Source organism: Panthera onca, chromosome E2 (genome assembly GCF_046562875.1).
Source record: "Panthera onca isolate mPanOnc1 chromosome E2, mPanOnc1 haplotype 2, whole genome shotgun sequence".
Taxonomy (NCBI): Eukaryota; Metazoa; Chordata; class Mammalia; order Carnivora; family Felidae; genus Panthera; species Panthera onca.
The window spans coordinates 13,653,095-13,678,849 of record NC_138353.1 but is presented as its reverse complement, the minus strand read 5'-3'; the positions used below and the strand labels follow the sequence as shown (position 1 = coordinate 13,678,849).

The window sequence follows — 25,755 nt, the reverse complement described above, 5'->3', positions numbered from 1 at the left end:
CCTGATCCCAGGAACCATGAGATCATGACCTGAGATGAAACCAAGAGTCAGACGCTCAACCAACTGAGCCCCCCAGGTGCCCCTGGTCCAAGATTCTTCTTTCACTGTTCACTAGGTGACCAGGCTGTACAGCGAAGGTTAGAGGCAGTTCATGCCACCCAGGGGAGAAACGGCTGCATAATTCAAGGTCACTGAAACAGACAACACACACACCAGGCTCAAGTGATACAGCCTTTACTTACAGCAAGGGAGGAGATCGAGTGCACAAGATCCAGGCCCCCATGACCGGAAGATCTACTCCACGGCCAACACTGGCCATGTAAATGCACACACCCCACTTTATGCTGCGCTCGAAAGACCCGGAACCCTCCCCTAGGGGGTCTGAAATCCAGAAAGCTAGGGACTTGTCTGAGGGCCATTGACACATGCACTTAAGTAGAACAAGGGAGTACTGGGGCACCTGGGTGGCTCAATCAGTTAAGCGTCTGACTCTTCACTTGGGTTCAGGTCACGATCTCCCAGTTCATGGGTTTGAGTCCTGCCTCTGGCTCTGCACTGACAGCACACAGCCTGTTTGAGATTCTCTCTCTCCCTCTCTCTCTGCCCCTCCCCTGCTTGCTCTCTAGCTCTCTCTCTCTAAATAAATAAAAATAATCTTAAGAAAAAAAGAACAAGGGAGTACTCATTAAGTTTGACACAGGGAAAAATATTTCCTCACAAGGCAGTAAGCCCAGCACAAGCTGCGAGCGCTCCTTACCTCTTGATTAGGAATTGTTCCAGGCCCAAGGCGTGTTGTTATGCAACTGAGCGGGTGTGGAAAGACTGCCCACAAGAGACTGACTGCTGTTTCGCAGCAATTCTGCTACTGGAAGCAGAAAGTTGGCATTTAACGGTCAACATCTTGGCAGTGCAGTGACTGCCTTTGACATCCAACATGGCTGCCTTTAATCCTCTTCTCTGACACTTAATTCTCCATCTTGACCTCCAGGTCCAACCTGAAGGGGGTTGAGAGGAGGATTTCCCTTCCAAGGTTGTACTGTTTTAACTTCTGGGAGATGTTTCAATTTCTTGGGAGTTCCATGGAGGTTGCCTGTAACGCCAGGAATCTTGACAAGTCCTGGTTCTTGAATCTGAACTTAGGCTCAGTCAGGTGCCCTTGTGTTAATTAGAAAACAGCTCCCTCCAGATGGATAAATTAGAAGGAAAGAAAAAAAAAAGTATCTCATCCGGCAGATCCATTCATCAGAATGCTACTCTAGATGAGTACCGTTTTTTGAAAAATAAAAAAGTGTCTTGGGGCATCTGGGTGGCTCAGCTGGTTAAGCATCGGCCTTCAGCTCAGGTCATGATCTCACGGTTCATGATTTCGAGCCCCGTGTCGGGCTCTGTGCTGACAGCTCAGAGCCTGGGCCTGCTTTAGATTCTGTGTCTTCCTTTCTCTCTGCCCCTTCCCTACTCACATTGTCTCTCTCCCTCTCTCAAAAATAAATAGTTTAAAATTAAAAAAAAAAAAAATGTCTTCCTGTGGTTAGATGCAGCTCTGCACCAAGATGTGTGACTTGGCAAGTGAAGTGTGAGCAGCTTGCGGTGACCTTTCCCTCCCTGCACGGTGGACAACCTGCATAACTGCACAGCTATTGATTATTTAAGCCCCACCTTGGAGGGTCTGCCTCTACAGCAATGGTCATTGGAGCTCTGGGTCCCTGAGGGGAGTCAACAGAGCTGGACTTGCTGACAAATGTTGCAAAAGTCATCAATGGCTGGTGGGATCAAGGGTACCCATCAGAGAATCTCCAAGCAGAAGGCGTGGAGAATGTCTATATTAACTAACGTCAAGGCCCAAGTTGCTGAAACCAACAGAGCCCAAGATCCAGTGACTTAAATAAAACAGAAGTTTCTTTCTCTCCTTTGTGATCCCTTTGAAGTTGGGTTGTCCAAGATGGCAAGTGGTTCCCCTCCATGTGGTCAATCTGGGATCCAAGCCCCTTTAATCTTTTTTTTTTTTAACTTTTGAAATGTTTGTTTATTTTTGAGGTGGTGGGGAGGGGCAGAGAGAGAGGGAGGGAGGCAGAGAATCTGAAGCAGGCCTCGTGCTGTCAGCACAGAGCCAGAGACGGGGCTCAAATTCATGAACTGTGAGATCATGACCAGATCCAAAGTTGGGTGCTTAACCGACTGAGCCACCCAAGCACCCCTGTTTTTATTTATTTTTGAAAGAAGACAGCTACTGCTAGTAGGGGAGAGGCAGAAGAACAGGGGTCCAGAGGATTACAAGTGAGCTCTACACTGACAGCAGAGAGCCAGATGTGGGGCTCGAACTTACAAACCATGAGATCATGACCTGAGCTTAAGTCAGATGCTTAATGGACTGAGTCACCCAGGTGCCCCGAGATAATTCACTTTATAAAGGAGGGAACTGAAGGGCAGACTAGTAAGATCAGGTAGATTACAGGTGATGGGATGGGCATTCTAACTCTGATTCAGAATCTCAAATCTTAAGCACCTCTCAACACTGGATTTCTAAAAGTTCCAGTCTTCTGGGAAATGACGCCATCTCATGGTTGGAGGACTGACCTGCAATAGGAATGGATACTGCGCGGCCTAGGAGAGAAAGTTCTCACCACCATTTGTTTGTAGCCTCTCCCCATAGGGGAAAGGAGGAACACTGTGCCCAGAGACGGATCCAGCCCCAGAAACAGATGCTCAGAAAAGTATACTCCAATACGTCATCAGGCACTTTACATCCTAACAACTCAGAAGTTGATAATATGATTACCCCCATTTTATAAACTAATAAAGACTCAGAGATAGTAAACGTTCAAGATCTCAGCTAGGAAGCAGCAAAGCAGAATTCAAACTCAGGGCTAATTTTTTTTTTAATGTTTATTTATTTTTGAGACAGAGAGAGACAGAGCATGAGTATGGGAGAGGCAGAGACAGAGGGAGACACAGAATCTGAAGCAAGCTCCAGGCTCTGAGCTGTTAGCACAGAGCCCAACGCGGGGCTCAAACTCACCAACCGTGGGATCATGATCTGAGCCAAAGTTGGACTTGGAAGTTGAACTGAGCCACCCAGGCGCCCCAGGGCTAATTATTTTTAATGAAACTGTGTAACCTGTGTGGTGTGTGTGTGTATGTGTGTGTGTGTGTGTGTGTGTGTGTGTGTGTGTGTGTTTAACTAATCCTCACTCCCAACATGGGGCTTGAACTCACGACTCCCTAAAGAGTCTACTGTAGGGGCCAGCCAAGCATCCCTCAAACACAGGGCTAATAATCATGGGCTCCCAAGCCCCGCTCCCTATGCAGCTGGGAGACAGCGCCACCTGGTGGTAACAAATAAAAACTAATAGTTAACAACATTTGCCAGGCTCCAGGCAGTGCTTAATTTAGATTTAATTTAAAGTAACTTGTTTCATCCCTCTTCCTAACTCCAATTATTAATTACCTTTAAAGGTAGGTGGGTGATAATTAATAATCTCCACCCCTCCCCACGTCTATTTTACTTTTCTTTCTTTGAAAAAAATTGTACTATGGGAGATTTCAAGCATATACAAAGATAGACATATAATATATCCATCATCTGGGGCGCCTGGGTGGCTCAGTCGGTTAAGCGTCCGACTTCGGCTCAGGTCATGATCTCGCGGTCCGTGGGTTCAAGCCCCGCGTCCGGCTCTGTGCTGACAGCTCAGAGCCTGGAGCCTGTTTCAGATTCTGTGTCTCCCTCTTTCTCTGACCCTCCCCTGTTCATGCTCTCTCTCTCTGTGTCTCAAAAATAAATAAATGTTTAAAAATTTTTTTTAAATCATTAAAAAAATATATATCCATCATCTGGTTTCAGCAATAATCAACTCATGGCTAATCTTGTTTCATCTATGCTCTTGACCATCTCCTTCCACACCCCCAAAAATCAGGATTCTTTTGAAGCAAAACCCAAACACTGTTATCGATATTTTCACTTACGTATCGCTAGAAATATCCCCATTTTTACTGTTGGGCAAACTGAGGCATCAAGAGGTTACATAACCTCACCAAGGTCACTTTGCTGATGGGGTGCAGAGGCTGGACCAAACCTCTGAGGTCTGGCTCCAGAGCCTGTGCCTTTAACTATGGTGATGTCTCTGGAGTGTGGAATCACTCCGACCACGAAAATACTCTGCCATTTCTTTTCAAAGTTGTCAAATTGCTTCTCAAATTGACAAAACTGGAATACAAACGGGAGAGATGAAAGTATTGTACCAATGTTAACTTCACTCAAGTTGATCACTATGGCAGCTATATCAGAGAACATGTCTGTTCCTAGGAAATACACACTGAAGGATTTAGGAGTAAAGAGCCATGTTGTGTGTAATTGATCACAAATGATCCAGAAAAAGTATAAGATAGAGAGATGATAGCTTTCCACCAGCTTTCCCCATCCCATCTCACCGCCTGGAAGGACTTGAGAAAGCCCTTGGGGTTTATTTGCAAAAAGTTCCCCAGGAAGGGCAGAGGCCACAGTCCCAGAGGGACTTGACTCCAAGAAGCCGGGTGACCCCAGAGCAGCAAGGGGCTGTGACTGCCATGGTCCCGCCTATGTCTTCCTTCCATCCTGCTGTCCCTCTTAAAAGGTAGGCTGCTCTGTTGTGTGTCACCTTCTCTTTTCTGTGATCGTCGGGGCAGATGTGCCAAAAATCTACTTTAGCACAGCTCTTGGTAACTCCCCAGTGGCATCAGGGAACCCAAAGATGGCAGGTGCTGCAGAGGCCAGGAAGTTTAGCCTCTCTATTGGATCCCCAAACTGGCTTCCCATTGGCCCCTGGCTGGCCGGAGGTATCTTAGCAGGCAATGCCCTTGAACCTGGGGTACCTTCTTGAGGGAAGGGCGGTGGTGCCAGCTGGCAGAGCCTGGTGTAGGATGGTCTACTGCAAGGGTGGCTCTTGGCTGATTTTCTTAGAGGGTGGCATTGCATCATGAGGGATTGGAAATCGCTAGAAGACCGAACTGAGGCATCCTGAGATCGCTGGAAAGAAGGATTTGCTATGGGCCTCAGAAGAGAATGAGAAATGAAGAAAAAGATAAGGTCTGATGGGGGAAGCCTAGCTCCATGTTGGGCGGGTTTGAGGCTGACTGATTGAACCATTCATTCATTCATTCATTCATTCATTCCTTAGCAAATATTTGCCTTCTTGGGCCTGGTTGTGAGGCAAAGAAGTTCTCATGTTCTAGAAGGATCCCTAGTGACCTGACAATAAGTGGGTCTCATGTAAGATGGCATGGATCACCATCTTCCCAGGGGATGTCAGGATTTGGATGTTTGTTTCAGTCTCAGGGGATTTGAAGGGGAATACCAGGGAATCCAAGGCACCAGGGGAGAAACATGCAGCTGAAGGGGCTGAGGAGGCCCTTGCATAGAGGGATGGAAGTAGGGAAATTCAGTAAGAATGGGGATGGCAGTGTACAAGCAATGGTCTATAATGTGGATGAACCCCAAAATATTATGCCAAGTGAAAGAAGCCGGACACAAAAGAGCACGTATTATATGATTCCATTTGCATGAATCACATGGAATAGGCAAATACATAAAGACCAAAAGCAGATTGGTGGTTGCCAGGAGCTGAGGGGGAGGGGGAATGGGGAGTGACTGCTAGTGGGTACGGAGTTTTCTTCCTGGGTGATGAAGATGTTTGGAACTAGAAAGTGGCGGTGGTTACACAACATTGTGAATGAGCCAATGCCACCAAATCATGCACTTTAAAACACTTAGTTCTGGAGTGCCTGGGTGGCTCAGTTGGTTAAGCACCTGACTTTCACTCAGGTCATGCATGACCTCGAGGTCTGTGAGTTCCAGCCCCCTTCAGGTTGTGTCTCCCCCTCTCTCTGCTCCTCCCCCACTTGCATTCTCTCTCTCTCTCTCTCTCCCTCCCTCTCTAAGTAAATTTTTAAAAAGTGAAAACACTTAGTTTTATGTTATATGAATTTAACAGTAATTTTAAAATATATTGGAGGGGGGGTATGACTAGGTGAAGAATTTGAGGTGGAGAGCCAGGGAGAGAGTGTGAATCTTGCTCCCCCACTGCGAGCCATATGATAGGACTTCAGACAACTGATGCCATTGTCTAGCCTTTGTTTACTCATGTGTAAAATGGGCATGATCATTGTATCTGCCCCATGGGACTACTGGAAGGAGGATTCCAGGGAGGTCACGTATGCACAGGTCATGGAGCGCAAACAGTTGCTAAATGGAGACTGTGGTTGTTCTGAGGAAGGGAGAAGTTCCTGGGGGAAGCCGTGGCCTGGGAGGCACAAATGCAAAGAGCATCTGAGTCAAGTCTCCTGTCTTAGCCCCCAGCTTCTATATACACACCACACTGGGAACTCTGTTAACAAAGGAAAGGAAAACACTTCCATGAGTCTATGCAAGAGCTGCAGAGTGATGGTCTGAGATGAGGCTGCAGAAAGGACTCTCCCACAGAGGCAGCAACTGAGGAGGGGGAAGACACTGGCTTGTGGTGGGTCTCTCAACAGCAGGAAGACCCAGGGCCAGTCAAGGAACTGGCTTCTGCAGAGCTGGGAATACTTCCTGATCCTGGGATCCTTTGAGGCCCTTCTCTCAGTCCCCTCTGCAGGACCGAAAGCTGATCTGGTATACTGGGGGAACTCTTCCTATGCCACTCTCCTGGGGTGTGAGGTCGATGTCCTCGGGGGCCACAGGGCTGGCCACAGAGAAGTTCTGGAGGATGGTGGTGAAGAAGAGGAATAATTCCATGTGGGCGATGCCCTCACCAAGACAAATGCGCTTCCCTGTGAACACAGAAGATCACCAGTGTGGGCACAGAGCCGATGCACCTCCCTTGCCCGGTCACATCCCAAAGCCCAGACATCTGTGTCCATCACCAACAGATTTGTATGGGACTGGCCTTCAACCTGCAACCCAGGGTAGTGTTTTAGGGGGGTCCCGAGCCCTTTGAAACCAGGGGCTAACGTTTGGATGGAGGTGCCTTGCACGTTTCTCCAGGAGAGTTTGTAGCTTCTGTGAGATTTCCAGAGGCTTCAGTGGCCACTTGGAGAACAAACACTCACTTCAGGTTAGATGTATGTGTGTGTGTGTGTGTGTGTGTGTGTGTGTGTGTGTCTGCCTCCACATGTGCAGGTGTGTGCACATTTCTGACAACATTTTTAATGTCCTTCATCTCTAATATGAGGAGGATGGTACTTATTTCAAAGGACTATTATGAAGGTAAAGAAATTAATATTTGTAAAAATTCTCAGACTAGCACCTGGCCTGTACTAAGGATACTATAGGTGTAGATATTGTTTGTGTTTGTTTCTGGGTGTGTGTGGTAAGAAGTGTGTGTGGGGTGGGGGGGGGGGTGTGTGTCTGGTGGGGAGTGTGTGTGCCTGTGGTGGGGAATGTATGTGTGGTGGGCAGTTTGTGTGGGAGGGAGTGTAGGGGGTGTGGGGGGGAGTGTGGGTGTGTGTGTGGAGGAAGTGGGGGGAATGTGGAGGGCAGTTGTGTGGGGAGCGTGTGGTGTGAGAGCTGGGCAGGGGTGTGGGGAGGGGTGGGGGCAGAGAGTGTGTTGGCGGGGGAGTGGGGAGGGGGGAATGGAGGGGAATATGGGGGGGGAGAGTGTGCGGGGAGTATGGGGGTCAGTGTGAAGAGGAGTTGTGTGGGGAGTGGGGGAGGGCCAGGGTGTGAGGAGGGGTGGGGGTGGGCAGTGTGTTGGGGGGAGTGTGTAAGGAGGAAAGGGAGGGGCGGGAGGTATGTGTGGGGGTGTGTGGGAGGAGTGTGTGGAGGGAATGTAGAGGGGAGTTGTGTGGGGAACATGTGGGGAGAGTATGGAGGGGAGTGTGGAGGGGAGTTGTGTGGGGAGTGTATGTGGGGGGAGAGTGTGAGGAGGATTGGGGGGCAGGGAGCGCATGGGGGGAGTGTGTGCGGTTGGGAGCATGAGGGTGTATCTGGCACTGTGTGTGTTTGTCTATATCTGGGTTGTCATTTTATCTCAGTCCGAGAGCCATGGGCTTCAAAAGTTTGGGGGAAAAACCAAACTACACTTAAAATTGTGAATGGGGCGGGGCACCTGGGTGGCTCCCTTGGTTAAGTGTCTGACTCTTGATTTTGGCTCCCAGGTCTTGATCTCTGCATGAATAGTACGGAGCCTGCTTTGGATTTTCTCTCTCCCTCTCTCTCGGCCCCTACCCTGCTCAGGAGCCCATGCTCACGTGCTATTAAAATAAATAAATGAATAAAAAGAAGTGTGAATGGGTCTGCTTCCTTGGATTCTCAGAGGTGTGAGAGCCTCCAGTAGGTTATGAAGCATGGGCTTGAAGAGAAATAAGCACAAAGGGAGTAGGAACCCCAGGAAGAGGCACCGAAAGCCTCCTTTACCTCAGTGGCTCTTTCTTTTTTAATGTTTACTTATTTTTGAGAGAGCTCTCTCAAAACACAGAGTGGGAGCAGGGGGGTGGGGCAGAGAGAGAGGGAGACAGAATCTGAAGCAGGCTCTCGGCTCTGAGCACAGAGCCTGACACAGGGCTCAAACTCACCAAGGATGGATCATGACCTGAGCTAAGGCCCCACACTGAACTGACCGAGCCACCCAGGCACCCCACCTCAATGGCTCTTGATCTGCAAGCTGACCACCATGGCAAGGCCATTCAGATATTTCCTAGACCAGTCAAGGTGTCAGACATTATGCCTACGTGGACATCTCTGGGGGAAATGTCTGTATCTTTTTGGCACATCACAAGTTAGGTAACATGGACTTAGAGATACTCAGAGCAGGGCTCTAGACTGGTTCTCCTGTGACTGGTTCTGTGACCCAGTTCTTTCCAGAACAGCCTGACTCCTACTGTCTCCCTCCCATCCTCTCTTCCAATCCCAATCCCTGGGACTGTCCACTGGGACACCCTTCACTATCCCGTTGCCCTAACATCTTTCGGCTTGGTTTTCGTTCTTTCCACTCTTGGCAATCTTGCATCAGTCTTTTGCTCTGATTGACCTCCCATCAGACATTGCTCCTCTGTCTCCTTCCTCTTTTGCCCACTTTCTTCAACCTTAAGCTCCCTGTCTCTGTCCATTTGGATCTGATTCCATCTGAAACTCTCTCCCTCCTTCCCCCTCTCTCTCTCTGTCTCCTATTCTCTCTTGTTTCCCCTTTCTCACTGTATTGTCTCATTGTGCACTCAGTCTCTGTCACTTGTCCCCTGTCATTATCTCTCTCTGTGTCTGTCTTTGTCCTTCTCTCCATTTTTCTCACTCATTCTTTCTTTGTCTCTCTCTCTCCTTCCCTCTCTACATCTCTGCCTCTCTCTCTAACCTTAGAACAGGACTAGTGAATGGGATCATGGGCCCCACCCCACCATCCCACAAGTCTCCCAACTCTCACTTAAGATGAAATGAGGGAAGCCATAGCACTGGGCAGAGCCAGGGGATCTGGGTCACTGGGGTCACTGATGGAACTCAAGACTAGGGCCTTGGTTCGGGGGTCCTCCTTTCTCCCAAAGGATGAGGATTCTGGGCACTGGGGTTTTCTCAAGACGGGACCACATAGTGCAGAACGGGGAAAGAGACAGGTCAGAGCATGTCAAGACCCACTCCTGGCTCCCAGTACCAGCAAGATAAACCCAAACTCCCCCCAGCTTCCAAGGCCCTCCAGCTGAGATCTTCACCCTTCTCCCCTTTTAGAATCCACACTCCAGGCTCCCTGGGTTTGTTTCTCAAAAACGCGATGCTGTCTCCACCTTCAGGCTTTGACTTGCTGTTCCCTCTGCCTGGAACACTTCCTAGTGGCTGATTGATACTCACCCCTGAGGTCTTAGCTTAGAAGCCAGTGCTTCGAGGAAAGCTTTTCCTCACCGAACCACCAAGAGTAGTCAGTATTTCCTCTTTGTGTTCCCAAAGTCCCTTTCACAGCATTTATCACAGTTATGATTACTGATAATAATCATCATCACATCCATGAGCACCGACTTTGTGCCAAGCAGTTCTAAGCACATTGCAAGCATTAATTAAGTTTAATTAGGTACTATTTTGTGGTCAAATGATAAATGCCCATCTCCCCTGCTGGGCTGTAAATTTCCCAGGGCAGAGACTGTGTCTCTATGTGACTTGCCCAGTGCATCATCTTCAGCCCCCAATAGAGCACTGAGCTCAGAGTAGTGCTCACCAGCTATTTTATACCAAGGTGTATCTCTATACCAAGGCAAAGAGAGGTTAAAATACTTTCCCAAGGCCCAGCTTACTGAGATGTGCCTTTGGGATGTGGTCTTCTTAAGCCCTGTCTAGGGTTGCAGGGAAGATGAAGTGGGTTAAAGGTAAAGCAAATGGCATATAGTAGCTGCTCAATGAACCAAGATCTTTCCTGGACTGTCTCAAAGAGAGAGTGGCCTTTCACTCTGGTGTCTGGGAAAGAGTGCAGGCCTGGCTTACCCATGGAGAAGGGGATAAAAGCATCATTCTTCTTCAGTGCCCCATTGGCATCCAGAAAGTGGTCAGGGTTGAAGGCATCTGGTTTTTCAAAGTAATGTGGGTCATTGAGAGCAGAGTGCAGGAGGGGATATACTTCAGTGCCCTGAGGGAGAGTCACAAGGTCAACAGATACTGCCATTCCTTTCCTCAGCCCACCCTTAAAAACAAAACAAAACAAAACAAACAGACAAACAAAAAACCAAGAGGGCCCTAGTGATAAAACCAAAAACAGGTCAAGTGCAGAGATTAAGAGAACCCAGGATGCCCACACAGGAAAATTGTGGGAGCCCAGCTGGCCTCACCTTGGGCATGAAGTACCCTCTGAAGTGAGTGTCTTTGGTGACCATGTGGGGAATGCCAATGGGGAGGAGGTCACTGAATCTCTGAATCTCATGGATGACTGCGTCAGTGTATGGCATTTTGGCTCGATCATCAAGGGATGGAAGGCGGTGTGGGCCAATCACCTGGTCAATCTCCTTGTGGACTCTCTCTGCACAGAAGAGTGGGACCAGGGAACCTCATTGTAAAGAGACATTTCAGCAGGGACACTGCTTTGTGTGGGCTAATGAGCCAGGAAAAACCTGTAATAAAGGATTAGGTCATTGGCACCCCTCAGAGCAACCAGCCTGGAGGAGGGGGAGGTGAGGTGGGGGGGGGGACAAGAATTCTCACCCTTTGAAATCTATTGAATGTTATGAATCCTCTTACCACAGGCACATGTAAACACACACACACACACACACACACACACACACACACACACACCACAATTTTGCACAGAATTTCACATAAGAACTCAAGGCTATAAACTTGTCAAAATTCTCCCTCTAAAAAGACTGGAGAGGAGCCTGGGTGGCTCGGTCAATTAAGCGGTTAAATGTCTGACCTCGGCTCAGGTCCTGATCTCAAGGTTCATGACTTTGAGCCCCACATTGGTCATTACAGAACCTGCTTTGGATTTTTTGTCCCCTCGGTCTCAGCTCCTCCCCCATTCACCCTCTCCCCTCTCCTCCTCTCTCAAAAATAAATAAACATTGAAATTTTTAAAAACAAAAAGAGTAGAAAATGACCTAATATTTATTGTGTGTGTATTGTAGATGAGACACTGTGCTAGGTGTCAGGAATATAACCATGAAATAGATCAACAGATTAACCCACAAACACCTGGATAAATGAATACATAAGCCAGTCGACTTATGAATGGAAAGAGTGACGAATGGAAGAACATTAGTGAATGGATGTGTGTATTTGTTTACCAATCAATATATGAATTATTGGGTCATTAATTAATAAATGGCCCACAGACAAATAAGTGAACCTGATTAACCAGTAAATCAATTGCATAAATGAATGGATGACTAGATCTATAGAGCAATAAGTAAATAAATAAATTAGTGAAATAACAGGTATCAAAAAGTGATGAAATAGGTATAAAAATAGATAAAATAAAATAGGTATAAAAAGGAACAAGTAGATGGAGGGACTGAATGACAGATAAATAATCAGTCATGAATTAACTGAATTAAATGCATAATAAATGGATGAAGGGTGGATTGAAAGACCGATGGAAGAATTAAGGAATGAAATCTAGTTCATAGGGCAGATGGATGCATGCATGGACAAACGAGCCAATGAATCAATGACAAGTACTTCATTCATTAATCCCTGTTTCAAAAGATCAACAATTGAATCAATTAATCCAAATAAATAATGGAAGCCTAGGTCCTTGAATCAATCATAGGTGAAAGAATCTGAGTATAAGGTAATCAATACAGGTAACAAATAAAAGGATAGATAAATGGATGGATGGGTGGGCAGAGAGAGGAGTCTGTCTTTACATGATGGGAGGACACAGTGGGAGAACACATCGAAGGATTGTTCGTATATCCACCGGCGGGGCTGCCTTAGTCAGGGGCTCATTCAAAACCTGCAGCGCTCCTGGTATATATAGGAGGTGAACACTTCCTCCCTCATTCAGGAAGGATCCCTTCCTTTTCCCACTTTTGCAGCTCCCAAAGGGGTGAGAAGCCCCCGCCCCCTGCCTCGATCGGTAGTCCCCGCCCACCCACCTGTGACATGAGGGTACTTGAGCATGAGCTGGAAACCATAGCGGAGCGTGCTGCTGGTGGTCTCCGTGCCGGCGAAGAAGAGGGAGAGCACCGTGCAGATGAGGTTCCGATGGTGGAATTCGCTGTTGGGGTCGGACTTCTCCTGAATCCGAGCGGTAGGGGGCGTGTCAGGGGAGCGGGGGCTTTGCTGCACGCTCTTGCCTGGGGGCGCCCTCCCCTGCTGCTGGGTCTCACACCCCCTGTATCTCTCTCCCTCTCTCCTCCCAACTTTCCCCTTTTTTCCTCTTCCCCTCAGTTGGTTCCTGAGTCTCTCCTCCCTTTCCCATCTCCCTTCCCTATTCCCCACTCCCTTCCCCCTTTCCCCACCCTTCTTCTCTTCGCTGCCATCTTTTCCTCCCTCCCTGCCCCCTCCTGTTCCCCTCCGCCAACCCCCACTTTGTCCATGCGGATCAGGTAGGCATCCATGAAGTCCCGGGGGGTGCTGGGGTCCAGGGTTTCACGGTGCTTCTCCACAGCGTCCTCTATGAAGGCTATGATTTCCTGCACGTTTTTGTAGATTTGCCTGTGTGTACCTGGAAAGTACTTCAAGAAGTTGTAGAAAAGCTCGAACACCTGCAGCAGAGAAGGGGCTGTGAGGTCCTCCTGGGGTGGAGCCACTGAGTCACAGGGAGGGGAGCCCTCCTGGGGCCTGGGTAGGGCAGAATCTCATCTTGCTCTGCCTCTCTGTTTCTGTCTCTGCCTCTCACTCACTGATTCTAAGTCTCCTTTGATCTGTTGTTCTCCCAGTTTTCTCCTTCTGTCTCTTCCTCCCTCATCCTCCCGTCCTGTTTTGGTTGCTGCCACACCTCTCTCCTTGGCGCCTCTCCTTACCCATGTGTGTCTCTTCTCACTTGTCTCTCTGCAGCTACTTTTTTCTTTTAAATCATCTCTACACCCAGTGTGGAGCTCGAACTCACGACCCTGAGATCAGGAGTCGCCTGGTCTACTGACTGAGTCAGCCAGGTGGTTGGCTCTCTGTGCTTCTATTGCCTACCTCGCCCAGTGGATCTGTTTGGCTCAGACCTCTCTGACTCTTTCCACCCCTCACATCTCCTTTGTTGCACCAAACATTGATACCGTGATGCATACACAAGATGAGCCTACTGCCTGCTTAAGACTATTTATTTTGGAACATATTTCTACTGGATTGTCTAGGATTAATGTAATACCTAACTGTTGCAAATAATTGCAAATAAAAAAAGGTGGAAACAGAGAGGGCAATGCAAAATTCTTTGTTAATTAAAAAAATTTTTTTTAAGTTTCTTTATTTCTGAGAGACACAGAGAGAGAGAGCACACCAGCATGAGTAGGGGAGGAGCAGAGAGAGGGAGACACAGAATCCAAAGCAGGCTCCAGACTCCGAGATGTCAGCACGGAGCCCGATGCGGGGCTCGAACACTTGAACTGAGAGATCATGACCTGAGCCAAAGCTGGACACTTAACCAATGGAGCCACCCAGGCACCCCAATCTTTCTTAATTTTTAGCGATAACCATTGATAACTCTCTAGTCAATCTCGTTCTAGATTTTTCTCTCCCTGTGGTTCTCTGTGGGAAGAGAAAAGTGAAATCACCTGCTGCACCTGTTGCAAATATTCACTCTGGGCCCCATCCTAGCTTTTTGGATCAGACTGTCTAGCAGGAGGTCATGGGAGTTTGTGACTAACCATTAGGAACAGTCCTACACACAAATCTGACATACACTCCTGGTACGAACCATAATGAGGCATACTGTTCTGCAGTTTAATTTTTTAAACTTAATGTACAATCGGGGTATTTCCAGATTCGTTGAGAAAGAGAAACCACACTATTTTGTTTTAAAAGAGGAGCATATTACTTTATAATCTGGGAGATATTTTTACAAAGACCAAAAGTGGGCGGGGAAATGGGGAAAATGAAGAAATGTGGTCCCTTATTTTCACGTATCCTTGAATTTCTTCAGTTGAGGAGATTTGCCAAAGACAGAGGTGAAGATTTGCAGGAATCAGGAACAGAAGAAGAGACAGCCTGACAGTCTGAGTCCTATTCTCTCCCTCTGTCTCTGCCACTCTGCCTCTCAGAGTCTCTGATCTCTGCTCTTCCTCGTCCCTTTCGCCCTGTCCTTCTCTCTCCTCTTCCAAACCCTCATGTCTTGGTCTCTCTTGCTGACTCTCTGACTCTCCATCTCTGTCTCCTCATCCTAGGCTCCCCATCCCTGTCTCCCATCCCTCCCGCCCTCTACTGCTCAGTGTCCCTGTCCCTCCCTGTTGTCTGTGCCCCACTTCCAGCCCAAAGCTGCATTTCTGGGACACCAAAGCAGATCACCCCTTTCCCTGTGCCCTAGACATCCACCTCACACACCAGCCTCCCACACCAGCTCCCTGACCTGGCTGGAGAAGGAGCTGAGGAGCGTGAAGGTCTGGTAGAACAAGTCCAGCAACCGCAGGAACTTGGGATCTTTGTAGCTAAAGCGTGTTCCAAAGACAATGGCGCAGATGATGTTGGCAGTCATGGAGTGGAAAAGGAAGGTGGGGTCCTGGAAGGCTCCTAGGAGGAGGAGGCACAGGTCATGGGACACGGACTCAAACAAAGGCCTTGGGAGCACTTGACCACTGCCCCATCTCCATGTGACTGCCCTCCCTGGCTCAGTGGTGACAAAGAAGCAGGAACAGGAACCGCTAACATTCACTAGCCCAGATGATGGACCAGCCAGGTCCTGTTCTAAGCACTTCATGTATTATTTTACTAAATTCCCACCACAACCCTGGGGGGAAAGTGCCGTTCTGCTATTGTCTGCAGGGTCGTCAAGCTATGGAGGCTGTGTGGTGGGTCCCTCTCAGGCCTCAGCTCTGACCCTGGGGGCAGGTAGTTAAGTCCCAGGGGCAGATGGGTGCAGGGCTGGTGTTCAGTCAATCACATGTGCAAGTTGAAAAGCTCTGCTCTCCCTGTCCCTTGTCTGTCATCCCCTCCCTTCATCTCTTCTCACCACCTCCAGGGCTCTTTGGTCTCCATGGAATCGTTCTGCACTTGACAGCCGATGTCTGTATACATCCTGACCTCCCTGGATGGGAGGGGAGCAGGGACTGTGCACCCACCCAGAAGTGTCATGGCATCAGCCTCTCTCTGCGGGTCTCACCTGTCCGTCTTCTCTTGCTCCCCTGCACACCCTTTCCTGAGCTTGTCTGTCAGTCTCATTTTCTCTACCTTGGTTTCTGTCTGCCTTGGTTTCTTTTTGCTTCTCCCGGTCTCTTCCAGTCTCTCTCTTTGTCTTCATCTCTCCATCTGTGTCTCTTTTCCCTTCCCTATCTCTCTCCATCTGAGTCGCTCTTTTTCCACCTGAGTCTGTCTTCATGGTCTGCTGCCCCTAGTCCTCTATTGCTCCCTATGTCTCTGCCTCTGCCTCTCCCTCCCAGCCTGTACATTTACGTCTCAAAATCTCTTACGAAAGGACCCTGTCATCTTTATGTCTCGTAAACACCCTTATATGGAGAATCCAAAAGTAAGTAGAAGTGCTTCTCTCTTTTTTTTAAGTCTATTTATTTATTTTGAGAGAGAAAGAGAGAGAATGAGTGGGGGAGAGGCAAAGAGAGAGGGGGAAAGAGAGAGAATCTGTGCTGTCAGCGCAGAGACGGACACAGGGCTCAAACTCACAAACCGTAAGATCATGACCTGAGCCGAAATCAAGAGTCAGATGCTTCACCAGCTGAGCCACCCAGGCCCCCCTCAGAAGTGCTTCTTTGACAGCCCATCCCAGCTGCCTGAGGGCAGGACGCCCCAGCTGCCCATCTTGCTCGCTGACAGCTTGTCAATAGTCCACTCAAGAAGAATAAAAACCCACTTTAGCATTTTCAAAGTGTCTCTCGTTTTCCCCTTTCTCTCTTTGCCTGCTTTTATGTAAGTGTTATTTTTGCCCTTGCAGATACAATTCACCCATGGGTTGGTTTCCCTGAACCCAAGTAAATAGCGTGCTAATACATAACCAAGTTTATGTCCTTGAGTTACTCTCGACACTATACACCCCACATCTCTTCTGGCTCCCTGTGTTCCATTCCTACCCATCTCTGTCTGTCCCTCTGCTGGATGGTCTCTCAGGGTCATTCTCTATCTCTGCCTCTCTTTCTCTGCCCACAGATACACCTCAGTCTTTCTGTTGCCACGCACCCAGCATACCCATTCCCCGGGGACTCACCCTGGGTTTTCCGCAGTTCCTCTACCACACACTGAGACTCCTCCTGAATCCGCTCCTCTATACTCCGCTTCCCCATCCCGAAGTTCTTCATGGTGGCCAGAGAGAATCGCCGAAGGAGCTTCCAGCGTTCCCCGTTGGCAAAGACCACACCTGCAGGTGTAGGGAAGGCATGGATTGCCAAGAGGGTTGGAAGGGGACTCCGGGCCCCTCTGCGCCCCTTATCCCCCCTTCCCAGACTCACCCTCCCCAATTTCCAACTTCCATCATTCCCCTCCAGGTGCCTTTGAGGTCCTTACCATGTCCTTGGAAGATTCGTTCTACGGTAGAGACTCTCCCGCGGCCAGAGAAGGCCTCAGCTTGGTCCACCAGGGCCTCCCGTATGGCCTCTATCCCACACAGCATGACCACAGGCCTTGGCCCCAGGTACACCGTGAAGACATCCCCGTATTTCTCTCGGAGCTGTGAAGCATATCCACGCCCAAGGTTACTGTTAGCCAATGTGCACCCATGTGGCCATCCCAGTTGTTAAACCATAAAAACACTCATGTATAGATTGGCAATTAGCTACTGAGTACCCCAAGACCCTCCACCCCAGGGTGCCTTCCCCTTCCCAGGACCCAGCAACTAAAGGATTAACCCATGACCCAGACAGAGTCTGCATGGTTGGTGCCCTAAGCAGTACAGGTGGTTAAATATCTCTTACTTCTGCCTATACCCTTGAGTCGAACCAAATCTCCCCAGCATTGAAACTGAAGGGTCATCCTTCCTGTGACCCAACGTCAACCTGCTGTCTGCCTCCTGACAATGTCCCCAGGGAACTACCCTAAACCGCTTGGTAGACATGAAGAGAAAACAACGGCTTCGGGGATGATTGTGACATAACATCAGCACAGGCATTTGCAAAACTGCTCCGTGGTATTTACTGAAGCTAAACACATGTATATTCAATGACTCATTAACTTCACTCCCAGATGCACGCCCAACCAAAATGTGTATGTAGGTTCACCAAAATACCAACAACCTGATTCACTGAAGGTTTTTTAAAAAAAATTTAATGTTTACTTGTTTTTGAGAGAGAGAGAGACAGAGCGTGAAGAGGGGAGGAGCAGAGAGAGAAGGAGACACAGAATCCGAAGCAGACTCCAGGCTCTGAGTGGTCGGCACAGAGCCCGATGCGGGGTTTGAACCCACAAACCGCGAGATCATGACCTGAGCCGAAGTCGGAAGCCTAACGGACTGAGCCACCCAGGCGCCCATTGAAGTTTTTCAAATAAAATTCTCAGCAACACTGATAGAGAATAAATATATGGCGATATAGTCATGCCATGGAATAATTATGCAGCAATGAAAAAGAACCCGTGCTACAGCCAAGACTTGAATGAACCTCACAGGCGTAGTGTTGAGTGAAATCAACCAGACACAAAAGTGCCATATGTCCTAACTCTATTTCTATGAAGTCAAGATAGTGAGAGGGTGGTGACTGGAAGGGGACTGGAGGGTGGTTTCTGGGGACAGGACGTGTTGTTACTTACCTATATGTCAATTACATGAGTATGTCCGCTTGAGAGAATTCGTTGAGCTGAACGTTTACGACTTGTGCACTTTTAGGGGTCATGTTAAGCCTCACTAAAAATTGACTTAAAATCATGAAAAGATTAAGTTTACTGCAAAATCTCTCCCACTTATCTCTGCAGAGCCTCCTTACTGGTGTCCCTACTGCCATTCCCATCCTCCTATAATCAGCTGGCCACCCACCTCACCCCAGTCTGAAGCCAGAGTATTCCCTATGAAAATGTAAATTAATTAATACCCCTAACTGGCTCCAAACCCTCCAATGCCCCCCACTGCGCTGAGGGTAAGATCTGAGGTCTCCACCATGATCCACATCGCCCTACATGAGGTGACTACGTCACCCCTCTGCTTGTCCTCCCCCTCGCCCTTTCCCTCCCTCAGATCCAGCCTCCATGTTGTCCCCTAAACACGCCGAGCTTGCTCTCACTTCAGCGTTCTTGCACTCACACCTGCCTCTCTATGGTGCTTTGCTCCTGCATCTTGCAGGGTGTCTGCTCACAGACACAGCGAGACTGAGCCTCTCCCCCACTATTCAATCTAAAGTAGCTCTACCACTTTCTAAAATAGCACCTGGCTTTCTTTTAATCATAGCTCTTGTCTACCTAGTATTTCCTTATTTGCTTAACTTGTATGCCTTGTCCAAAGCCACATCGTCAATGCCTAGAATATTCCCAGGACACAGAAGGTGCCCTGTAAATGACTGTTGAATGAATGGATCAGAAGAGCTGCCATTTAATGAGCACTTACTATACACCAGGCTCTCTATGCAGTATGCCACCCAGTCCTCATTAATGTTATGAGACACACATTCTTACCACCATCTCATTTTAACAGAGGAGGAAACTGAGACTCAATGAGTAAGAGTTGACTCTGGAACACAAAATCCAAATCTGTCTGACTCTAGAAAGATCTGGGAGCATACTAGGGAATGGAGGAGGAGCGGGGCCACCTTCTCCGACCTGTCCCATCGTGACACCCCTTAGTCCATTCTCTCCCTTCCTGCTCCAAAGATGCAATAATAATGGAGGACCATGGACCCCTAAAGAATCCTGGAGGTTGCATGGAAGAACTTTAGGGGGTCTGGAACTCTCAAAATTTTACGTAAAAATCTTTGTGGACATTTGGAGGGGAGAGAGCCCAGAGCTTAACCAAATTCTCAAAGGATTTGTGATCCCCAAATCATTAGGTAGCTTTGGCCTAGGAGGGCATTGGAGATGAGGACACCTCTGTGCCAGACCCCAGCTTTCCCTCTATGAAGTCCCAGCTGTGTGACTGAGGACAAGTGTCTTCCCCAGGCTGAGCCTCACGGTCCATACCTGTGAGATAAGGATAGCACCTCACCTCCCCCGCAGGCGTGTGGTAAGCCAGACCTGATGAATTCCCACGGGGATACAGATAAATCCTAGCCATGTAATTCTGAGCAAGAAATCAAGTCCAGGAGTTTACAGGAAAGCATGGTGCCATTGCGATGCACTGAAGTAAAAAGTACTCGGGGCCTGTGCATACCCATCCCTCCACTTGTGGGAAAATTCTCTCTCTTAAAAGCAAAGGGATGACAAACCCAAGATTCAGGAGTGTGGTGGCCTTGGGGTATGTAAGCTGGCAGTTATGTCGGTGACCCAGTTCTTCTGTTGCCACGAGGGTGCATCGGTGTAGATTACATTATTCATAAATAAATTGATAATCACATGTAAAATCATGCCTAGAAAGCAGTGAGACAGAGTCTGGTAAACACTCCGGTGTCAGCCAATACCGCACATTTGTGACCGTTATTGGTAAGAACCTTGTGCTTCCTCCTGTCTTCCTTCTCCTCCTGGCATCCACCTGGGCCAATCGCCGCTCTCTTTTCTTGCCAGAGGAGAAACTTACAGTTGGTGACTCTGCCCCTTCTCTCTCTTCCAGGGCCGGGCAGGCGCCCAGAGACTCCATAGGCGGTGGCAGAAGAGTATGAAATTCTATACCCACGGCTTGCGCCCAAATGCCTCTGCGTGCCCACCCACCCACCCACTCCGGGGCCAGTGCCCACACACTTCAACTGAGCAGGGACGCCTCTGACCATCTGACCACCAGCTACCACGCTTCACCTCCATGCACTTTCCTCGCCAACCTTCATACACCCCACCCCCGGAGGCTGAAAGGATGCCTTCACTCCTTCTGGGGAGTAATCCCCAGGTCCAGGGGCAGTGAGTCATCCTCAGACCCCATGCATCGGCATCTCACCCTCAGGAAGGATTTGAGTAAGCCTCTTCTGTCCATCTGCAGAATATTCCCCAAGAAGGCCAGAGGACGGGGGCCTGGCGGGAGGCGGCCATGGGCCTTCGGGTGGTCCCTGGCCAGCAGAAGCAGGAGTCCCGTGAGGACAGCCATGAGGAGAACGACGCTGAGCTCCATGGCCTGGCCCAACTGTCTTTGTCCCAACTTCAGCCTTGATTGAGCTGGGCCTTTTATTCTGAGCTGGCTGCCCTACCCCGTTATGTAACTGCATTCACTCCCTGCCTCCCCTCTCATCAGGTCCAGGAGTGTGAACTTAAAAGGGTGGTATGTTTTTCAAGTATGGGAAGTCCCATTCTTCTGGCTCACACAACCCTGTACATGTTGTCAGAGACCAGGTGGTAGCGATTCCAAAGTCCACAAGAGTGCATGTGCCTGGTGCTCACAGGCTGTGTTTGTTTTGTGGCTATGGGTGAGCATGCGCGTTCGCCTTGAAGTGCTCGGGCTTGCGTACGCCCCACACCTCCTTGCGTCTGTGCCTGTGCTGGTATGACTTTATATGCAGAGCGCTGCTGTATTCACGTGAACGTGCTGGTGTGTTTCTGTGTATGCGTCTGCATGAGGTTGCGTACATGTTTTTGCCTGTGTCAGGGCTTACATGTGTGTGCATCTGGGCGCAAGTCCTCCCCCCCACCCCCCACCCCCGTGCGTGAGTCTGGGTGTGCCTGCGTGTTTGTGCGTCTCCCAGTCCCTCTCTCTGTGGGACCTTTAGGTGGCTGGTGTCTACCTCCAACCCCCTATTCCACCCCCTTCCCCTGGTGACAGCCACTGATGAGAGGATGGGAGGACAGGAGGAAGGAGAGGCACAGAAATAGGGAGACTCAGAGAGAAAGAGAGACAGAGACAGAGGCCTGGCGGGTGTGGCGTTCAGTTCCCTCCCCATCCCCGGCTCTCTGATTGCTCTGAGCAGTGCCTGGCACTTCTGTCCCCACCTCTGGCTCTGCCTTCACATTGCAGGACGTTTCTCTGACCCTCTCAGACAGTCTTGTGTGACTATCTCTCTATCCTTTGCTATCTCTGTCTTGGTGTCTCTGTTTCTGCCTTTAGATTCTGAGCTCCAGGAATGCAGGGACTGGGTGCAATTTGATTGATGTCCCTTGCGCTCATGTGTGTCTCCATCATCAGGCCCGGCCTCCAGCAGGCTCAGTCCAGATTTGTCCAGGACGTGAATGAATGTGGCCACATGCACCCGTCGTGCCCTGGGCCTGGGTTTCCACCTCACTCTGTCTCTCTCCCTCAAAAGGGAGTGGGGGAATATGAGGCAACATCATCTCTCTTACAACGTTGGCCAACCCTTTGCAGGTTGCAGGACTATGACCCCAGAGGTTGAATCATACCCTCCCGATCCAGGAGAAAAGGACTGATAGTCCCGATATCTTGAATTCAGGGGTGGAGCCTTAACTTTACTGATCTGGGAGAGGTGCCACCATGGACTTTACTGACCCAGGTCCTGGCCCCTGCTGTGCTGTGTATCTGGCACTGAGCCATGGCCCCATTCGAGCCCCGGGTGTCACTGAAGGAGAGCCATAAAGTGCTTTACACAGAGTAACTCACTCAGTCCTCACCCTTTAAGGTAGGTACGGTTGTCATCCCCACTTTATAAATGGGGAGAGTGAGGCAGAGAGAGGTGGACAGTTTTACCGAGAGACACAACGGCAGGTTAGAGCTGCATCATTCAATATGGTAGCCACTTGCCACATGCAACTGTTAAGCACTCGAAACATGGCTAGCAGAAAATGTGAAACTTAATTTTAGTTAGAAATTGATACTCACTTCAGTGGTTAGAAAACTTACAAGTACATTTGGAGCAACTTGGGTATGTGAACCTAGTTTTTCAGTTACAAATTTCATGAAATCTAAACACAGATTAAGTATTTCTGAAGAAAAGTCAGGGTCCCAATTAAGGTGTTGTGTAAGTGCGAAATACACACCAGATTACAAAAAAAGATATGCTGAGAGTCAGAGGCAGGACAGGGAGAGGCCAAGAAATAGACAAGGAATATAGTGTAAGGATGGAGGCAAAGGAAGGGAAGGGACAAAAGAAACAGCAAGAGAACAGAAGAGCAAGAGAGAGGCAGAGATACAGAAACACGGGGACAGTCTGCAGGGGGCACAAGTGGGGCTGCCAGCTGTGGAAGAGTTGGGGTTTTTGTTCGTTTAGAAGAATATTTTTTCATATTTATTTAGTTTTGAGAGAGAGAGGCAGAGCATGAGGAGGGGAGGGAGAGAGAGAGAGAGATACAGAATCTGAGGCAGGCTCCAGGCTCTGAGCTGTTTGTTAGCACAGAGCCCAACGCGGGGCTCAAACTCACGAACTGCAAGACCGTGACTTGAGCCCAAGTCAGATGCTCAACAGACTGAGCCACCCAGCCACCCCTTCTTTGTTTGTTTAATGTTTATTGTGAGAGAGGAAGAGCATGCGTGGGGGAGGGGCAGCAAGGGGGAGAGAGAGAGAGAAGGGAGGGTGTAGAATCCTATGCAGGCTCTGCACTGTCAGCACAGGGCTCAAACCCATGAGATCATGAACGGAGCTGAAATCAAGAGTCTGACTCTCAACGGACTGAGCCACCCAGGTGCCCCAAGAATTGGTTTTGTTTTTTTTTTTTTTTTGTTTGTTTGTTTTTTTTTTATTTATTTTTGGGACAGAGAGAGACAGAGCATGAATGGGGGAGGGGCAGAGAGAGAGGGAGACACAGAATCAGAAACAGGCTCCAGGCTCCGAGCCATCAGCCCAGAGCCTGACGCGGGGCTCGAACTCATGGACCGCGAGATCGTGACCTGGCTGAAGTCGGACGCTTAACCGACTGCGCCACCCAGGCGCCCCTCAAGAATTGGTTTTTACATATGAAAAGTGTTTGTATTTTTTAACAGCTTTACTGAGATATAACTGACTACAATAAACTGCACAAACAAGATGATGAACATACCATCACCCCGAAAGTTTCCTCATGATTTTCTGTAATGCCTCCCTTCCCCATTTTTAAAATTTTTTATTAAAAAAAATTTTTTTTAAGTTTATTTATTTGAGAGAGAGAAAGCATGAGTGGGATAGGGGCAGAGAGAGAGAGAGGGAGACACAGAATGGGAGGCAGGTTCCATGCTGACACCGTGCAGAGCCCTACAGGTGGTATTATGTCACTTCACATACCGTATAAGAACCTGCCCATAAAATATTCTGGAGCTCTGGGCTGCTGTTTTCACATGGATTATTTTCACATATGCTGTAAGCTGCACACTACATTGTAACTATCTTATTTAAACATTCAACTATCTCTTTTTTTGAGTTTTTAAAATATTTGGCAGTTTTTATTTATCTGTTTTATAAGAAGTTCAGAAAAGCTGTTTAGAATGATGTGAACTTCAAATCGCAGATTTGTGGACGTGTGACTTCTGAAAACTACTCATTGATAAATGCATATATATTGAATAGGCTTACATAAGTGTAATATATAGTATTATATATGAAAGATGGAAATGACTAGGACTTAGGCTGCTGTCTCTGCTGAATTTTTTTCCAGAATTTTTTAATTTTATTTTTTTAAATTTACATCCAAATTAGTTAGCATATAGTGCAACAATGATTTCAAGAGTAGATTCCTTAATGTAAACATTCAATTATCTTTTTAAACGATTTAAATAATTGGGGGGGGGGGACATCTTACATATTGCCCATGCAATTACTGTTCCCAGGTTCTTCATTCTCTGGTGTAGATCCCTACTTCCATTTGACATCATTTTCCTTATGCCTGGGGGACTCCCTTTCACGTTTCTCGGGGTACAGGGCTGCTGGTGAGGAATTCCTTAACGTTGGTGTATCTGAAAACATCTGTATCTTGTCTTTGTTTATAGAAGATTTTTAGCTGCATGTAGAATTCTAGACTTAGAGATTTGTCATGTCGGTATTTTAAGATGTGGCTCCAGGGTTTTCTTAGCTGTACTGTGTCTGATGAGAAATCTGGTGCCCGCTTTATTGCTCTCTACATCATGTGTCTTTCTTCTGTGTCTGCTTTAAGATTTTCTTTTTTTCTTTTCTTTTTTTTTTTTTTAAGAAGACTCCATGCCCAGCATGGAGCCTTATGCAGGGGCTTGAACTTATGACCCTGAGATCAAGGGTCAGACACTTAACTGACTGAGCCACCCAGGACCCCAAGATTTTCTTTTTAACACTAGTTCTGGGGCACCTGAGTGGCTCAGTCGGTTGACCATCTGAATTCGGCTCAGGTCATGATCTCACAGTTCGTGGGTTCGAGCCCCACATCAGGCTCTGTGCTAACAGCTCGGAGCCTGGAGCCTGCTTCAGATTCTGTGTCTCCCTCTCTCTGTGCCCCTCCCTGCTCTGTCTCTCTCTGTCTCTCAAAGATAAATAAATCTTTAAAAAGTTAAAAAAAAAAAACTAGACCTGAGAAATTTGATTATGACGTGTCTTGGTGTAGTGTTTTTTTTATAAGGTGTGTGTGTGTGTGTGTGTGTGTGTGTGTGTGTGTGAGTGTGTGCTTGAGTTTAGTTAAGATTCTTAGACCTATGTTTTTTATCATTTTTGCCATATTTGGAACTTTTTCAGCCATTATTTTTTCAAATTATTTTCCATCCTCACCTCCCTCTGTGTCTCTGCCTGGCTATCAATCCTTCTTTCCCTCTCTTTTAAAATTTTTTTTAATGTTTATTTATTTTTGCAAAAGAGAGAGTGGGGGGATGGGTAGAGAAACACAGAATCTGAAGCAGCCTCCAGGCTCTGAGCTGTCAGCACAGAGCCCAACACGGGGCTCAAACCCACAAACCGTGAGATCATGGCCTGAGCCAAAGTTGGACGCTTAACCGACTGAGCCATCCAGGTGCCTGTTTTCTCTTTCCTTTAAAATGGGGAACCAGCAGTTTGTTTACAAAGCTAAACAAGCCACCTGCCACCAACAAAAATCCTGATCTAGGAGGTGAGGTGGCTGAGTCACCCCACATGCATGAGGGGGAGGCAAGGTTATGCTTTATCTGAGTCTGAAAGTCAAAACTGCCAGGCCCAGCTTCACCCCATGCACCTCTAACCCAACAGAAGGGCACTGATAATCCTGATACTGTGAAATCAGGGGTGGAACCTGTACTTTCCTGACCTTGGAGAGGTGCCACTGTGGACTTCCCTGCCCCAGCGAGGTCTTGTTTCCTGCTGTCCTGTGTGATCTAGCACTGAGCCTGGGGCCTC

General features: G+C 48.3%; 1 protein-coding gene across 2 annotated transcripts; it reads right to left on the bottom strand.

Moving 5' to 3' along the window:
• Positions 1 to 2,901: 2,901 nt before the first annotated feature.
• On the bottom strand, positions 2,902 to 20,791 carry LOC145713229 (cytochrome P450 2B11-like). 2 transcript variants are annotated; one of them, XM_081791527.1, is made up of 9 exons: positions 20,514 to 20,791; positions 17,018 to 17,180; positions 16,722 to 16,871; positions 14,919 to 15,079; positions 12,946 to 13,128; positions 12,517 to 12,658; positions 10,750 to 10,937; positions 10,409 to 10,550; positions 2,902 to 6,780 (listed from the first exon to the last, which is right to left on the bottom strand). In XM_081791527.1, exons 1-9 carry the CDS (start codon positions 20,682 to 20,684, stop codon positions 6,590 to 6,592), a joined length of 1,491 nt encoding a protein of 496 aa, XP_081647653.1. In that variant the 5' UTR covers positions 20,685 to 20,791; the 3' UTR covers positions 2,902 to 6,589. The 2 variants fall into 2 exon arrangements, with proteins under 2 accessions (XP_081647653.1, XP_081647652.1); XM_081791526.1 differs by having other exon boundaries at positions 12,952 to 13,128; positions 20,514 to 20,750.
• Between the last annotated feature and the right edge of the window lie 4,964 nt (positions 20,792 to 25,755).

Coding starts and splice junctions, on each gene's coding strand:
- LOC145713229 (XM_081791527.1), bottom strand. CDS start 20,684: ATGGAGCTCAGCGTCGTTCTCCTCATGGCTGTCCTCACGGGACTCCTG. Junction 17,181..20,513: donor TACTCAAATCCTTCCTGAGG/GTGAGATGCCGA, acceptor TATGCTTCACAG/CTCCGAGAGAAATACGGGGA. Junction 10,551..10,749: donor GAGGGTACTTCATGCCCAAG/GTGAGGCCAGCT, acceptor ACTCTCCCTCAG/GGCACTGAAGTATATCCCCT.